Raw genomic sequence first — 17,222 nt, 5'->3', positions numbered from 1 at the left:
TTCTATAATTATATCAGCCAGTGTGAAAAAGAAGTAGAATGAGTAAAACAATCTACCGGACCTTCCTGAAACATTAAATAAGTAATCTCTTGTTACATCCAGGTGTGTTTTACTGCAATGGCTTTGGACCTAAATAAAAACTAAGATTTTATTATATCCAGCAGTAATTTAACTCACATACTGTAGTTTTAATCTGGTTAAATTTGGACCAGTGGATTCCAGCTTCCTGATGTCAGAAAGCACTTTTCTCCCATCAGAGAGATGTATCTGCTGCCTTTTCCTCAGAACTCCTCTTCGTATTCCTTGTAACTTTCTTTTTTCTTGGTCTTTGCTGAAAGATTGGAGCATTAGCTAGCCTCGGGTCTCTAAAAGTAAAGTTTAAATTAAACTAAACTATTACAGGCTGTTTGCATCTCTGTGTTAGACTTACTGTTGACAAGCTCATCTGACAGATCTTCCTACCATGTTCACAGACCTTGTATGAGATGCTGTTGGTTTATACTGGTTTCTTTCCAACACTCTGGCTTTGTGTCCAGTTTTAAAGGGTTAGTTGTGGATCTGGAGGATGGAAACCTCGTGAAGTTGGCCGAAGATGGAACTGTCTTACGGTAAACTCTGCTTTCATTAAACCTTTTGATCACAGCTCGTTGAAAAACAGCCCTAGATTTATGGCCATTGTTATTTTCTCCTGAAACAGAGCCACACACGGAACCAGCGACCTAAGCACAGAAGAAATCATCAAACATTATGGCCCAAAAAGGGAGTGGAAGCATTTCAATAGTCTCAGTACCTCCTTCACAAGATCTGGTATAATGTCTGCATGGCACCAGTATGACAAAAGCACACCTTTACCTTTAACATTTCATTGACTTTGTCTTTCTTTGGCAGCAAAATACTATTTCTATGACAATTACTTTGACCTGCCAGGAGCTCTGCTTTGTGGAAGAGTTGTGGATATGTTGCACAAGGTGAAATATCATGCAGTACTTTTTGTATTTCATATCAATACATCTACTTTTTACAGGAAAGCTGAAACTTGTGTTTTGTCTTTCCCAACAGCGAGGGAATGAGGTGAATTCTGACTTTTGGAAAGACATGGTGGCTGCCATTGACCACAACTACAATACATCTGCATTTAAAGGTATGCATTCAGTTATTTTTATTAAAAATGTATTCATTCTTCATAAAACAACAGGACAAAGTCAATGTGACAGGGATATTTTTCAAAGTCGAACTTTTATTCCATGTTTTGGTCCGTAAGTGGTACATAACTTAACACATCCAATGGGATATAGTTTAAAAAAGAAAGAACAGTTTCAATTTCTCATCCTTTGTTTGTTTTTTTGGAGGTCAAAGTGCTTGTGAGAAGGTCATGATCTCTAATAACATATATTACAACAGTTTTGTGAATGTTTTGTATGTATAATACAGGAAAACCCCTTAGACAACAGACATTGATAAGAACAAACACAAATAATAAAAGAAAAAAAAACAAAAGAAAAGAAAAACCAAACAAAACAACATGTTGTAAATGTTCCAGGCAGTTGTAGAGCACCACTTAAGATATCTTACAATATTGTTCCTTGTTTCTGAAAATTGCTAAGGCACAGGGTGGACAGGGTAAAGGGATTAATCTGACTCCTAAAACTTTAATCAGCATAAACATCACAGTCAATCGAGTTAATTTGTTAGCAAATTGAAAACATTTGAGGGTAAGAATGAGGCAGTACAATATTATTTATGAATGTTGTAAACTGATCTATTCCTCTGAGTAGTTCAATGTTTTGTACGCTTGTTAGATTTATTGGGGTTTGTGAAATCACGTTGAGGCAATAAGGAACCCAGAGAAACCACAGTGAACGTTGTCTGCAGCAAATATACCACTGCTCTCCTCGTCAGGGATCTGGACGTACACCCTGTCCCCTGCATGCAGCATCAGGACGGCGCTACCTGCCATCTGGTCTAGGAAGCCCTGATTGTACTCGTCATAGATGAAGACGTGAGGGTGGTCATTTTGGTAAAGGGCCACCAGTGCATTGGCACCGTTGACGTGAATATGGAAGGCAAAGTAGTACAGGCCTGGGATCTGGCAGGTGAAAACGCCACTTTGGGGGTCGTAATGGTTTTCCCCGTTGTACAGAACCTGGTTGAATACAATAGGGGTTCCAGCGGGAGGGTAGGCGGTGGTCAGCATGGCACTGAAGGCAGACACTGGAGCCTTCATCATTTCATGGGGCACCACAATCTCTGGGGCCTTCATTGGCATGCTCTTCTCATGGTGGTAGACCACCTGTCCAGGAGGGCCAGGGGGACCAGGTGGACCAGAAGGCCCAGGGAGACCATCTTGACCTCTCTCACCTGGAAGTCCAGGGGCACCCATGGGACCAGAAACTCCTTTGGATACTGGGCCAGGTTGACCAGGGATACCTGGAGGACCTGGATGGCCTTTGTGTCCAGGGAGACCAGCTGGACCAGAGGGACCAATTGGTCCCATAGGTCCTGGCATTCCAGGTTCGCCGCTTTTACCTGGTGCTCCAGGAGGACCTGTGTGTCCTTTTTGTCCAGGCAGACCATTTGCCCCAGGAGATCCTGTGGTGCCAGCAGCACCTTGTGAACCCTTTGGACCCTGAGCACCATTATGACCTGGGATTCCTGGAGGACCTACTGCCCCGGGAGTGCCTGGTTTTCCAGTTAAACCATGAGCTCCCTGCTCACCTTTGGTTCCTCTTGGCCCTGGTGCACCAACCATTCCAATATCGCCTTTGGGTCCGACAGGACCTGGCTCACCCTGGAATCCTCTTGCACCCTGTGGACCAGCTGGACCAATAGGACCTGGACCACCAGGCTGACCAGTATATCCAGTTGGGCCAGGCTCTCCCTTCTGGCCAGTGGTTCCTGGAGTACCAGGGGCTCCTCTGCTTCCTGGAATTCCTGGTTCACCTGTTTTCCCAACACCTGGCATGCCAGGAGAGCCTGGCTGGCCAGCAGGACCCTGTGGACCCTTAGGCCCAATAGGTCCTGGGGTACCTGGGGTACCATTCTGACCTGCTTTTCCTGGTGCTCCCACACCTTGAGGCCCAGTATGACCCTTCAACCCTGGTGGACCTGCTGGCCCTGGAGCTCCATCTCTTCCTGGTGTGCCGGCCTTACCGGGTTCACCAGGATATCCAGGGGTACCAGGGTTGCCAACTCCTGGTTTGCCAGGCATACCACTTGGGCCCATTGGTCCAACTGGCCCTGCTGGTCCTTGTACCCCAGGAACACCAATGCCTCTTTCTCCTTTGGGACCAGGAATACCAGGGATACCAGGGTGTCCCTTCAAGCCGGGCTCTCCTCTTGGACCCATCGCACCAGGGATTCCAGATGGTCCAGGTTTTCCAACAGCAGAAAGTCCAGCAGGTCCAGGGGTTCCTGATGGACCTGATGGTCCTCGAGGACCCATGGCTCCAGTTGCACCCGGTGCACCTCTGTCTCCAGGAATACCAGGAGCACCTGACTTTCCAGGAGCACCTGGGGTACCAGGTTTACCTACTTGGGAATGGCCAGGGGCTCCAGGAGGTCCTGGTGGGCCCCTTGGTCCTGTGTGTCCAACGCCCTGTGCTCCGGAAGGTCCAGGTGGCCCCATTGGTCCTGGCTTACCTGGAGAACCTGGGGGACCTGGCAGTCCTTTAACAGCTAAAAAATAAAAACAGAAAAAGAAGTGATTAAACAATTCCAGGATCAACAAACCAAACAGTTGTGTAGCCCAAACTTTGGCGCCGTTTTTCACCCCAACCTGGCTTCAAACACCATCCCAGTGATATGCTGGTGCTTTACTCCCAGTCTTAACAGGAGCACTGATTTGAGCTGGTGCTCACACAGGAACCAACACACCAGCCTTGTTTTGTGCCTCCAGTCCAGATTTCCCTGCCACATAATGAGCTCATTGACTTCCTAATCATCTTGATGCCGTTCATGTTGGATGTGTAGATTTTAAATCACAGGACAAATCAGTGCTTTTGCACTAAACTAGTTTATATTAGATATTCTGCATCACAAAGTCAGTATATCCTTAAAAACATGTAAAGGTAAATGTGCAGTGATGTCTATCCCAGTGGAAGACTGGTTGCTATTATGGTAAGTGATAATAGAAAGGTAAAAAAATTTTAAAAAAAGAGGCTGCGTGTTATTCCTCATTTTGTCGGATTTTATCTCAATTTATTGTTTCAAATTGTCGTAATAAAATCTCAAATCTGGAATCAAACATCTAGAATCTAAATGTTTTGATTCAGTTGAACTTGTGACAATATTGCATCCCAGTGTAAGATCATAGTTACGACAAGGAAGGAGGACTTGTCAATCTGGCAAACGGCTCTTGCTTCTTCTTTAAAACGGTGTTTAGTGAAGGAAAGGCTCTGACAGGGCTGTCATTTTCCAGCCACATAAGGGCCGTGCCTGAATCCCCACATGGGATGTTTGTGCCAGACACCAACGTTTTGGCAGTCAGCATCACCACAAACAGGAGGTGATGATACTGGCCGTGGGGACCGACCCAGGACCTGAACTTCAAACTTCACGTGGCTTGTAAACACGGTGTGGCGTCCTCATGCATGCTCAGTGAGGTTCCACAAGCTCAACACTCATTCTGTGTGAGACTGTTTGCAGTGGAAACTCCAGCTTCTGTGTCTGAGTTAAGCTGCAGTAAATTCGCTGTGGTTTGTTTCTTACATTTGCTTGTTTGAACTTAGCTGCTGTTATTTTTAATTTTCTCTCTTAACTGCTGTGATTTTGGTGCCACAAGGCCGTTTGGCAGGGCGTGGCGGGAACATGCTAGCAGCATCTGTTTTGGAGATTTGTCAAATATGAGCTCTCATTGTTTTCTTTGCTTTCATAGAGGTGCATAATTAAACCACATTAGGTCATCTTCAGGGCTAAAAATACATTATTTTGTACCGTTTGCCATCATGACTGCTTCTTTGCTCTTTTTTTTGTAATAATTAACCTCACCCTGCCTCTGACTTTAATTATGCACTGCACAAGAAGTCTTTTAGAGTTTCACAGCACCTCACAGCCACTAAATAAACCTGCTTGTGTGAATTCAGGGATGATGATGATAATGATGATGAGGATAATGACCTGAAGTTACAGCTAATTGGACAAGTTTAAGATTTTCAGATATTTAATTTTGCAGCAGCAATAAAACATCACAGCGACTCATGAAAGTTTAAGCTCTGCTGTAAATAATATTTATTATTTAGTGGGTTAGCAGTAATGGAGGGAGGTAACTTTGGGTCTTCCCAGCAGCTTTACAGTAAATACATTTATAATCATTTTCTTTGCTTTCAGGCTTTCTATATTTAGCTAAAAAGACAAAAAATGCAAAAAACTCCAAGATACTGCCACACGCCAGCTGTTGTTCAGCTGCTAAGTGTTTTCAGATTGGTTTTGCAGCAGTCTGAAAATGATTTTTGCCTCGTTTTATTCATTATACCAAAGAAAGAAGCTTCTTTTCCCTTCATTGTGATAGCTGAAGTAAAAATAAGGACTTACGGTGGCTCTTGACGGGGGGTTGGTATGGAGCCTTCTTCACTTTGGGGTTATAATAGCGTTCAGGGGTCGCCTCGGCCAGGGCCAGGAGGACAAGAACGACGCTCAGTACCCTCAAGTCCATCATGTGAAGCTAAACCTGCAAAAGCAAAACACAATTATGAAGACAATATCTGATATTTATTCCTAAAGCAGCTGAAAAACCAACACAGTGAATGAAATCGCTGAACATCCATCGCAGAAATCCCATCTGGTCTGTTTATATTCAGCTGGTTTGATTTTCTTACAACAAAAACCAATTAGAGGAAATAAAGTCATCAGTCACAGCTTTTGTACATCATCTGTAACCTCCCTGCAACCGTCAGCTCTCCAACCATCCTCCCAGTCAGAGCCATGCTGCGGCTGGCCTGACCCCCTACCTCATGCACTCACACTTACCGTGAAGGTTTACGCTCCAAGGAAAAATTGGGGGGAGTCGGTAAGGTTCAGTCCCAGCACTGTGCTCGTATATCCTTAGTTGGTGGATCCGTCTGCCTGTCTGAGTGGCAGCTGCTGCTCCCCAAGGCAGCGGGATCAAAGTATTTATACCAAGCTCCAGCATCTTGGAGGATCTAGTTCGTGAGGAAGGCTGTCCCTGCTATGTCATCTTTAATGATGGGGGGCATTTCCCAAGGCCTATCAAACTGGAGCGACTGTTGCCCGTCCTCTCCCAGTCTCCTCTTTCTCCATCTGGTTCTCTCTCTGTGTGGAGCAGGAGGGAGGGGAGTCCTGTCAGATTCCCCTTGCTAACATTTTCTCTGCTTCTGTTTGGCTCTGTCTGTTGGAGGTTAAATCAGTGAATGGTCGCCGTGCAGAAATATCCTGTTAAACTTTTATGTAACTCTTCATTTGTCTGCTTGTTTTTTTTTTTTTATTTGACCGACGGTGGCTTAACTTTAAATTTTTAGTTTCTTTAACAGCACAAACATCCGTTTGACATGCATCTATAAGTGTCTAATCACTGACCAAATGTCTTGGTCCATGGTGCGTCTTTGGCTGTTTTTCTACCAGCTGATGACCGAGCAGAGTTAAACTTCCTGTTTTAATTTGGTTTTGCTCAAAACCACATAGTTTCACTAAGTTTTTAACTGATGGAAAGTTCTTGTGTCGTTCTGGTCTTTACTGAACTGGTGCAGAGATGTGTAGTGCAGCTTTCAGACACCAGGAGGCAGAAGTGAGTTTTGTTCTGGGATTCTTCATCCTGTGAGGAGGTCAGTGGAACAGCTGGCTGTTATTGCACACAGGAGTAAGATATAAACACCCATACAGTTGTAAGCTGCAGAATCCAGCCTGTACTGCACGTCTCTACTCATTTATTCAGTGTTTATAACGAATGCCAGAAAACATACGTTATTAACTCTGGATAAAGACCTAATAAGTTAAAGTACTACATAACTTTGCCACTTTAAAACTCTGTGCTTCTGAGTCATTTAGATGCCACAGCGACTTCCATTAGGCAAATTTCTGTAGCCATGGTTACCCAGTAGCATCCCGCGCTTTACAACTGTTTTTTCTCCTTGGATAGTTTTATTTTTCCAGCAACATGTGACTTTATTGCAGCGCGCCACACGCATCTGGATATCAACACACCTGTTGCCTGTGGAAACAGAAAGAAAAGAAAAGGCTGTATGGTGTTGTGATGTTTCCACACAACCAGTAGGTTCCTGGTTCGAGCTGGGCCTCTTTGTGTCGACTTCGCATGTTCTCCCGGTGTTTGCTGTCCAGGTACGCTGGCTTCCTCCCATAGTCCAAAGCTATTCTAATTCAAGAGTGGTCTCTCTTAATCAGGAGTCCTCCATCCAGGTTTTTGAGAACTGCAGATGTTAGAGGTTTCCATGCTGCAACATACCTGACATAGAAAATTATCATAAGTCTGATTCTGAAGCACAAACCGTACCCTAGCGCCCCGTCCTGCATGGAGCCGGACCTCTCGGTGGGGGACAATGGTCTTGTCTTGTGAGACACTCCTGATGTTGTCTCTGGAGGTCATGGCCAAGTGCTCCGGCTGCCTCTGGCACCACCCCTGTCTTCACCCCCGCCCCCACCCACATCCGCTCAACTTCCACCTTCAGTTCTTGGTATTTTTCCAGTTTCCAGTGATGTTTTGATGTCTGCTTAGTTGGCCATCATCCATGGGTCTGGATCTGAAATTGTCACAACATATGAGCTCTGTCATTCTCCACCTTTAGAGGTGTTTCCCATCTTTAGCCTGGAATTTGTATAGATGTCCCTGGACCTCCTGGTCATGGCATACCTTACCTACATCCATCTCTCGCCCAGCCGACATGTCCTGGACTATTTCACAAACCTGTATGCTCAGTCCTGTGGTGCGGTAGCTGTTATGATGAACCAGTGTTGCCTTTCAGGCTGGTCTTTTCAAGCCAGATATGACATGTTGACAGTAGTTACAGGCCCTGCAGGGCCTTGTTGTTCCCTGATGGCTCCTCGTTGGATTGCAGCTACTTGAGGAAATCTCGGATATTTCTAGGATATTTCTAGATTTTTGTTGTTTTGTCTGGTCTTTAAGACGTTTGGAAGGAAACGTTTCTGACTTTATTTTCGTCCCAGTGTGAAGACTGGCTCCCAGTGCTTCACTAAGAGCTGAGTTTGAGGTGACGTGACGTCAGGAAAATTCATTCTAGCCAAACTAAAGTTCATTAACTGTAGGGTATAAAGCTGCGATTGGTCCAGCTGTAATATATCTGGTTTTGGTAGACCCTTTCCTTCCTCTTGACCATATAATTTAAACTACCAAATTCTCAGTGGCCACAGATGAGCAGTCAGTCAGGCCATGGGCATCCCTGGTAAACTGAATAAAATGATAGAGTAGTGGGGAGGTGGAGTCAACATTTAGCATCTTTCTAAGCGGCAGATATGCCACTGCAGCTCACCATGAAAGTGGCTACGACCACAGTAAGGCATGGCTGCATTTCATTTCACTGCAATCTTTTTTTCTTCTCTTTTTGGTGTGCCAGAATGATTACCTCCATTTCTAAATCTGACCATTATGAGGTTTAATGTAAATGGCCACTTAGATTCACATGCTGTTTTTGGGTAAGCTCACGCTTTGCATGGCAGAATGCAGTTCCAGAGCATAAACATGCAATTAGGAGGAGAGATGAGCATTTCTGATAGATGTTAAGTCTCCCGAGTGATTTCAGGCCTCTCCTGATGGCAGGGTGGGTGGTATTTAACCATTGTTTTGCCCCCCTCCAGATAACTTTAGTCAAAATGAGACTTGATGCGATCTCAGTGGCTTGAATTAGCCGGTGATGACAGTTGCTTTCCAACATGCTTCTACATTATCTGCTAATAATCGTTTTCTAAATTCTGAAGAAAAATATCAGGCACTCTGAAGATAAAACCAAAAACTCTTATCAGGGTTTTATAGTATTTTAAACTAGCACAGTGCGTCTTTTACCTTTTCAGCCTGTTGCTGAACAATAGACAGAAGCTGTGATGGACTCATGTTGTCTGTTTATGTTCAGAAAATTGCCCCTGAGACCTGTTGCATGCAGAATGAAGGAACAAGAGATTGAACCACCAACCATAGCTACTCTGTAATAACACTGGGTTTTCTCTCTATTGTTATACATACACTGTAAGACCTTGCTTTATATTCCCAGGCACATTTAACACTAACTGTATGTATTTAAGAAAGGAAACCAACTCTCAGATTCTAAATTTGGATTTCTGACCTGGCAAATTTTGGGAAACGTTTTTTTTAAAAGTCTGAAATCTTTATCATCTTTATATCATTCTCCACAACATTTGTTTAAGGATCTATTATGGATAAAATAACTGTAATAGAGATGTAAATATAGAAAAGAGATTGTTTCTAACTGCTCATCTTTTCTATTTCCATTTGTATAAAGCTTGTATTAGCCAAGCTAAACTAAAGAGTCTTCGGATTCTACCTGTTTAACAGTCCTGGACCATTTTTGCTGGATTTCTGCGTCCATGATGCTCCAGATGTTTTGTACTGGTGGAACTGGACTGCAGCAGACCAGTTCTCCTGTTCCACCATCAGGATGTGGTCCAGCATGGTGGAACCTGCAAGGTCTTCCCTGAAAGAGACGTTGTCTGGATGGGAGCAGATGTTTCAGCATTGATGGAGCTTCCCAGATGTGGAAGCTGCCCACGCCATCGGCACTAATGCAACCCCATCCCATCAGAGATGCAGGCTGATAACAAGCTGGATGCTCCCTCTCCTCTTTAGTCTGCAGGACACGCCGTCCATGCTGTCCACAAACTATTCCACATCTTCATCCAGGTTTCCACCAGAAGACGACGTGTTTCTGGATCCTCCTGATGGAGCTTTAACCTGCATGTGTGGATTTCAGGCTGAACTGGGTGGTTTCTGGAATCTTCCTGAGTCCATGCACTGGTTTCCAGTAGAGAATCATGTCTGCTTTTCATGGAGAAGATCACCAACATCCAGCCTTGTCCCCAGAATACAGATATTCCTCCAAAATCTTCTGGTGATATTCTGAACTATAGACAGTAGATCTTCAAACTCTGAGGAACATTTTTCTAAAATCATTCCACAACTTTTAGATCCAGTTTGTTTCAGTTTGGTGAAGCTTTGTCCCTCTTTCCATCTGAGAGACTCTGCCTCGCTGAAATGCTCCTTTCATACGCAGTCATGTTGCTGACGTGTTGCCAGTTAATCCAGTTAGTCGTCAAATGCTCCTCCAGTTGTTACCAGTTACTTTTCCAGCCTTTTGTTGCCAACTTTTTACAGACGTGTTGTTGCATCAGCTCATAGTTTCACAGTTTCATCATCTGATACGCTGTTGATCCTCTATTGCGATGACTTTATATTGACCTGATGAGATCCGTATATCAGTGTTTTCTTTTTTCACTGATATTTTTTTAACATTTTTGCATCCTAAAGTTTGATGTTGTTGTATTATTTATTTATAGAACATCTAAAGTGCTTTAAACCCACAGGATTGCCCATTAGCGCTGATGCTAATGTTAGCATCAGTTTTTGAAGGAATAAGTTGCATGTTGCAGGGATTGTTTTATGTTTTCCATCACATTAGCTCAATATGACTGAATCTACTACAGGAGTGTACAGTACAACCGTCCTGTAGGAGGTTCCCAACACATTCATCCATCCACCATGTTTGGCTTTGTCATACATTATTTGTATTTATATATAAAAGAATCCCTAAAAGATGGACCAATAATGGCATGTTATCTAGTCTAAGAATTATGCTTCAGGACTTCTTGGCAAGGCTGTACATTGCAGATTTTCTTTTACACCTTGTTTTGTATGTTTCTGTCTCTGAACTCTCTTTCCTCCCTTTGGTTACAGAGATTTCAGGTTGTCCCGGACCTTGAGAGAAAAAAGGAAATAATTACAGGTTAATGAGGGAAAGCCAACAAAGAGTGGAAAGCATGAGCTAAAGATAGCTCGTTTGAGTTTGGAAGTGATGCTGGCTCAAATTTAGCCTTTTAATAAACCGAATTTGCCACTAAGAGGCACTTGGAGCTTTATGAATGGAAGAAGTGAAGCTGGACCTCTTAGTTATGTGTTGGCTGCAATTACAGGATCCCAAAGACAAAAATCTCAGTTGGAGGCTTGACCAAACAGAGGCAAAGTGCAATCAGAATAGCAACCAGGAGCTTTCACTGCACCTTTCTGGATTTTCTTTTCTTTTCTGGGAGTCATTATGAAATGACGGAAAAGCTGACCTAATCAGATTTTACTCTCATTTCAGGATTTATTTTGGGAGCAGGTAATGAGTTACTTTACCTCTAATTATCTTTATCTAATCTAAGTAAAATCTTTAATTACCTTTTCATTTTTACTGTACACCCCTCCCTCCTCTTCCACCACCACCAGCTCATAATCAGCAGTTTTAAAGTAGTTGTGTTGCAATCTGTGGCTTTTACATCAATGTGCAATGAGGTAAACTACAAAAGGCAGTAAATAACCAGACGACTCAAATATAAATTTGAACTGATTTTTTAGGATTAACATTAAATGTAAAAGTAAATGTGAAGAGTAACAATAGGTGTTTTTACTGCTCTTTTTATTCGATAAACTGCACAACAGCTGACACTTCTGACATGGTGAATAAGAAATAACAAACATTAACATTTTACAGAGCTGGGTTTACACTGCCCGTCTCGAACAGAAAGTCCCCACCGTGATTGAACTAAGCTATCAGGTAGAAGCCTCCCATTGGATGATTCCTGCATGGATGTTGATGTCATTTAACCCCAACTGATGCGATGAGTAGCTTTTCATTTCTTAAACAATAAAGATCGAAGCATAGACTGTATATAAAAAGATGGGCGGAGCCTCCGTGACGTCACCCGTAGGTTTCTGAAGAGCTGAATTGAAGCTCGGTGGGCGGTTCCTACCATCGCCATGTTGGCAGGGGCATGCGTGTTGTCTCGCCTGGAAAATACAAATATGGGCAAAGAGGTGGAGCTGAGAGGGGGGCTGTGATATCAATCATTGTGATGATTGATATTGAGCAAACTCTGAGCTTTCTGTAGCTAAGAGCTAACTGAGATAACCAGAGCTAACCAGCTAACGGAGGTAAGCGGGCTAAAGCTAAGTCTTGCTGTTAACCGGCTAAAAACCGCGGTTGTTCTACGTTCTTACTTGAAGCGGGAGACCGGGTACCTGTCAATCCAAAGCACATGCCCCTAAATATGCCGAATTTTGAGATTAGATTACTTATAAACAGGTGAGTTGAAAAAAATTCACTCCCCCCACAGTTGTCATGTTTGTTGTAGTAATTGTCATGATTTTTGTACCAGGCTGTAAACATGTTTATTTCTGCTGTAACGTTGTTTTTTGGGGTTTTTTTTAACATGGGAATCTATGGGGATTCTCTCTGTTTTGCAGCCCCTAGTGAATGAGGTGGGGACTGCAGTTTAATGCACTTCCACATAGGCTTCACTTTTAACCGCCGGAGTCTTTGTCCATTTTTCAGATACGGTACATAAGAGATCTTCCTTGCTACTTTTAACTGGTAGTGCATTAGGTATTCTGCTCACCACTGCCCCCCCCATGGTACCTGATGGTACAACATGCTTTGCAACGTGGGAATACACATCTTTAAGCTCCCTGAAAATGGACCAGATTCTGCACATAAAGGATACAAAAGACAGAGAAAAGACTGTAGCGTCAAGCATAATATGTCACCTTTAAAGGCCCATTTATACCTGACACAGAAGACTTGCACACTGAGCCGCATCCTGTTGGCTTGGCTCAACACTGACGGTGTGTTTTCTACATGCCTTAAGTTCATGATACCGCACCGTCGAGAGAGAGAATTTACCAACTATAGTTCTATTCTGGGAACCATACCCAGTCTTTTCCCCAGACTTGACAGGTCGGCAGGACACCACACCAATGACATCCCCCAACAGGACAAATAAATCAATTTTCCAAAAGTCAAAAATAACACTTTACATTGCAGCAAGTTAAAGGCTTGTTGTTTCTGCGACAGGGATTCATTCTTTACTTTGTGCCTCCAGCTGTTTCTGTTGCATCAGAAGTTCATAGCATCCATCCCTCTGGTTCCCAATGTCTCTGGGATCACTCTCTACTGAGGTGGTGTTGGTGGTTAGAAAAGGTGTTTGGGCCAAACCCAACGTCTTAAACAGCTCCAGCACTATTATGTGTGTGTTTTTGTGGAAGAAGTGTCAGTGTTTACCAAATTACGCAGGACTGAAAGTAATTATGGAGCACAAAGACAAAAATGGAAAGAGCGATAGCAGCTGGCAGATTCTCCAAACATCTCAGACAAACATGTTCAGAGTTATCACTGTTTTTAAGACTGCTATAGTCGCTACAGTTGTGTGAAATTATGGAATTTAACCTCTGCTTGTAGGATGGAGACACAACAGCCCATCAATGAAACTAGCCGGCAGAACTTCTCTGATTCTGAATCTATGGGCTTATTTTCCTAAATATTGTATTGGATTTGATATGCAAAGTTATAGAGCGATTAGAGCTGTTTTCATCTGGAAGGAGTACTAATCTCAGGATCTGCAAATAAACTTATGTTTGTCTTTAAGAAGAAAAAGACAGATGAAAAAATGAGCTTAAAGAAATGTCTTCAAACTGGGTTGTTGACATTAACTTTCATACATTGAACACAAATCGATATGATATAAACCCACCATCCTCATCTCCACAGCTACATACCTGTGAATCAAGTCCCCTTATCAGCTGATTTTGCTGGTTTCAGGCAGAATAGCTAAAAAAAATCAATTGTGCAGCATCAATAACCAAATCTTAATTTGCTACTTTATTTTATTGTATGTTATACAAGCTATACAAGCTAGCCTGTCTACGCTGAATCCTTTTAGTCCCTGTCAACAAGCAGACATGTTTTCAGGATATCTTCAGCTGTCAGATTATGAGGCTAAAATTATTAATTAATAGATTTAGCATCTTAATGGCCAACCAGAAAAACAACACAGAATATATTAATAACATTACTATACAGAAATAACACATATACAGTGGCTTCTGCATTACAATCTCTCAAGTCTTACATTGAAGCAAACACACAACAGAAATTATTTACATATTTACACTTTTTCATGTTATTTCTGCTGCTATGTATCCCCACAAAACCAAGTCCAATGTTTCTTTATCAGAAACATCATCTTGGCTTTATTAGCTGAGAAAGAGAAAATCGTTGATGGAAAAAGCTGCGAACTAGAAAAAGCACTCTGACAGCGCAAACCTCCACCAAGCCATTTAAAAAAAAGCCCTGGATCCAAACGGTGATCCAGATCACCACCTAAATTAAACCTGTTCTTTCTTTTCACATTTCCAACGCCGGTAAAAACATAACTTGCTTGGCGGAGGTAAGAAAAAAAAGCCTTGGATCACGCAAGGAGAAAAACCAGCTCCCCAACCCAGCTTACCCCAGCTCTGCTAGCTCCCCAACATTACTTACTCCCGCTTTAACTGAAAAACATTTTGGTACATCCAGTCATTAATCTCATCTATGCATTTACCAAGAGACTGTACAGGGTACCAGTCTGACATTGTAATATAAATATGTGCATCATCTGTGTAGTTATGGTAACGAGTGTTATTGTTTTTCATGGCCTGTTTTCAGTGGGGGCATGTAGATGTTAAGCAGAAGAGGCCCTAGGATGGAACCTTGGGGAAGTCCACATGCTATTTTTGTCTGGTCAGAAGTAAATTACCTATTGACGCTGGTAATGTTCTCCAGGAGGCTCTTAGCCATTTAAAACTGTTTTTTCATATAAAATAGACTACATTTATGTTATTCTCGCTATCCCAAAGCCTAGATACCGGGCAATACACTTTTATCAACCATGGATGGCTCACTCACATAGCAAGGTCTTGTCCACATGTAGCAGGTATCCCACGAAAACACAGATTTATGCAATCAAAAACAATTCTTTTAAAAAACCTCCAACCAAAGTGAAAATGTGGGAATACACAATTTGAAAGTCTGCATGTGGACATATATAGCCAGGTTTTAGGTTTCGAAACGTCACCGTCTGCAACAGAAAATACCATGACGTCACATGTGCGACCTATGTTTCCAACAACATGGACGTCCTCAGAACTGTGTTGGGGTTATCCAGTTGTCCAGACGCTTTGTGTGTGTTTTTACACTGCTGTCAGTACCGCTCCATGACCACAGACGTAGTAAAAGATTGAGGGTAGTTATTTTCCACCACCTAACCAGATCACCTGGGAGGCATGTTTCGTGTTTTGTGGAAGTGACAATGTGAGATGGAAGGTTATTCTGATTGAATAGGATTAGGGGCGCTACTGCCGTCTAAAGGTTTGATATGCTTGTGGATGGGCTTTACAACACAGTGATGCAGATATGTGTGGATGGATTTCTTTTTGGAAAACAAGATTGTGTAGACTTAGTTCTTTTTATTGGCCGGAGGGGGGAAGATACTCGATTTTACAGAAACCCGACGATGTCTGAGCACGGTCTGAGATATCTCAGACACGTCAGGTTTAGGTCTGGATTGACAGAAGGAGTTTACCAACTCCTTCAGCATTTAGACCCCAGAGACCTGAGATATACGGTTTTAAAAACACCCAACTACTGTCAGGACGGAGGTGAGGGAAGGTGAAGGTGTGGACCCAAATGCAGAGATGCGGGAAACAGAGATGCAGATTCCAGACTGGTTTAGTTAAATGGAGGCACTCAAGGGACTTACAACAAAGTACAACAAACAAAACAAAATGATCCAGCAACCAAGAACTTAAACTGAGGGGTATAAATACACTGGGGAACCAAACAAACAGGTGTACGGAATGAACTGAAACAAAACCAGGTGAACTCAATGAACAGAAAATCAATAAAGCTAAACAACAAACAAGGGAATCAAACAGGAAAAACTACAAAATAAAACAGGAAACCTGAACTAAGGAAAAACACAAACCACCACATCATGACAACTACATGTGGACTAGAGGTGGGAGAAAAACTCCTTTCACATAAAAATCCCAACTTTATTGTTTTCCAATTTTTAAATCTATTTTTTTTTCTTTTTTTTTTTAACTAAAAATTTTTTCAGTTTTAAATGTTTATATGTTTAGATGCCAGATGCAGAAGAAGTTACCGCTTTTCTCCAGCAGTGGGCGAAATGTTTCTCTTCGACTGACCAGTAACATTATATCTGTTTTGGAAAACACATAAACGGAAGACGAAGAATGGCAAACAACCTGCAAAAATGCACAGAGATAAATCCTCCACATCACATTTTAATTAAAAAGTTTGGACACATTTTGGATTTTTTGCTTTGACGGTAAAAGCAGAGCTGGACATGTGGAAAGCTGTTTGTAAACTCTGTAAAGCACATGTGGCGTACTGCGGTAACACGACTAACGTGACTGCCCACCTGGTAAGACGCCACACTGAGGTAAATGCAGAGCTAACAGCCAAACATAGCAACAGGACAACAGACACTCAAACCGGTACTTTTATATGCAGCTGAAGCTTCTGAAACAAGAGTAGAAGTTCAACCAGCTGCTTCAGATATGTTGCTGCTGAATAAATCTTTAAAAATGACACACAGTTTGTAAACATGGTCATCATGCAACATTTCCACACGGTCTGGTGTTTAAAAAGCAAACTAAAAATTCGAAATACTTTGGAATTGCGATTTAAATCGAATCGACACCCAAGAATATCGCTAAAAATCAAATAGTGAGAAAAGCATCTCATCCCAGCCCTGGTGTGTACATGGTCCATGCCAGTCAATATGCAGGCCTTTGGCTTGATGAAAAACTGTCAAGTTTAGTGTAAATGCTCTTGCCTCCACGCTGTGACAGAAGTTTTGCTTCCTGTATTGGAACTAATTTTATTTCCTCCGAATTAGCAGGGAGAAAATAGTTGAATCAGTCTTGTTATCAGTATTGGACTATAGTGACATTTATAGACATGCTGTCTCCATTTATCACTCTGCTCTCAGATTTAATACCAGGGATAAATATTACATCCATTACTGCATCTTTTATCAAAAAGGTAACTGGTCCTCCCTCTGGAACAGACTGGTATCTGTTTATTTTCAACGCCCTTATACCTAAAAATTGCCCCCATACAGTTGACCCCTACTAGAAAGGCGCTTTAGATCTCATCCCAGTAGTTTAACCTCCTTTCAAGTCTAGTTTG

At 42.5% G+C, this 17,222-nt stretch overlaps 2 protein-coding genes across 2 annotated transcripts in view; one reads left to right on the top strand and one right to left on the bottom strand.

The window, feature by feature from the left end:
- Window positions 1-17,222, top strand: part of nt5dc1 (5'-nucleotidase domain containing 1) — a 98,223-nt gene that overhangs the window by 13,801 nt on the left and 67,200 nt on the right. The window contains exons 3-6 of the mRNA XM_079255593.1: window positions 537-608; window positions 698-807; window positions 889-968; window positions 1,060-1,141. Of these exons, the coding sequence (XP_079111719.1) occupies window positions 537-608; window positions 698-807; window positions 889-968; window positions 1,060-1,141 (344 nt within the window). The remainder of the gene's footprint in view (window positions 1-536; window positions 609-697; window positions 808-888; window positions 969-1,059; window positions 1,142-17,222) is intronic.
- col10a1b (collagen, type X, alpha 1b) lies at window positions 1,261-6,070 on the bottom strand. The gene is made up of 3 exons (XM_079255248.1): window positions 5,965-6,070; window positions 5,530-5,665; window positions 1,261-3,675 (listed from the first exon to the last, which is right to left on the bottom strand). The coding sequence occupies exons 2-3, from the start codon at window positions 5,651-5,653 to the stop codon at window positions 1,820-1,822; spliced, it is 1,980 nt and encodes a 659-aa protein (XP_079111374.1). The 5' UTR covers window positions 5,654-5,665; window positions 5,965-6,070; the 3' UTR covers window positions 1,261-1,819.

This window comes from Telmatherina bonti (assembly GCF_933228915.1).
Source record: "Telmatherina bonti genome assembly, chromosome: 16".
NCBI classification, from domain to species: domain Eukaryota; kingdom Metazoa; phylum Chordata; class Actinopteri; order Atheriniformes; family Telmatherinidae; genus Telmatherina; species Telmatherina bonti.
The sequence above is the reverse complement of the archived record's forward strand: the minus strand, read 5'-3'. Positions and strand labels throughout refer to the sequence as shown.

What these genes read in the sequence shown, in the direction of transcription:
- col10a1b (XM_079255248.1), bottom strand. Translation starts at nt 5,653, where the DNA reads ATGATGGACTTGAGGGTACTGAGCGTCGTTCTTGTCCTCCTGGCCCTG. An exon ending in ACCCCCCGTCAAGAGCCACC is followed by an intron (nt 3,676 to 5,529) that starts GTAAGTCCTTAT and finishes TTTATTTTTTAG; the next exon opens with CTGTTAAAGGACTGCCAGGT.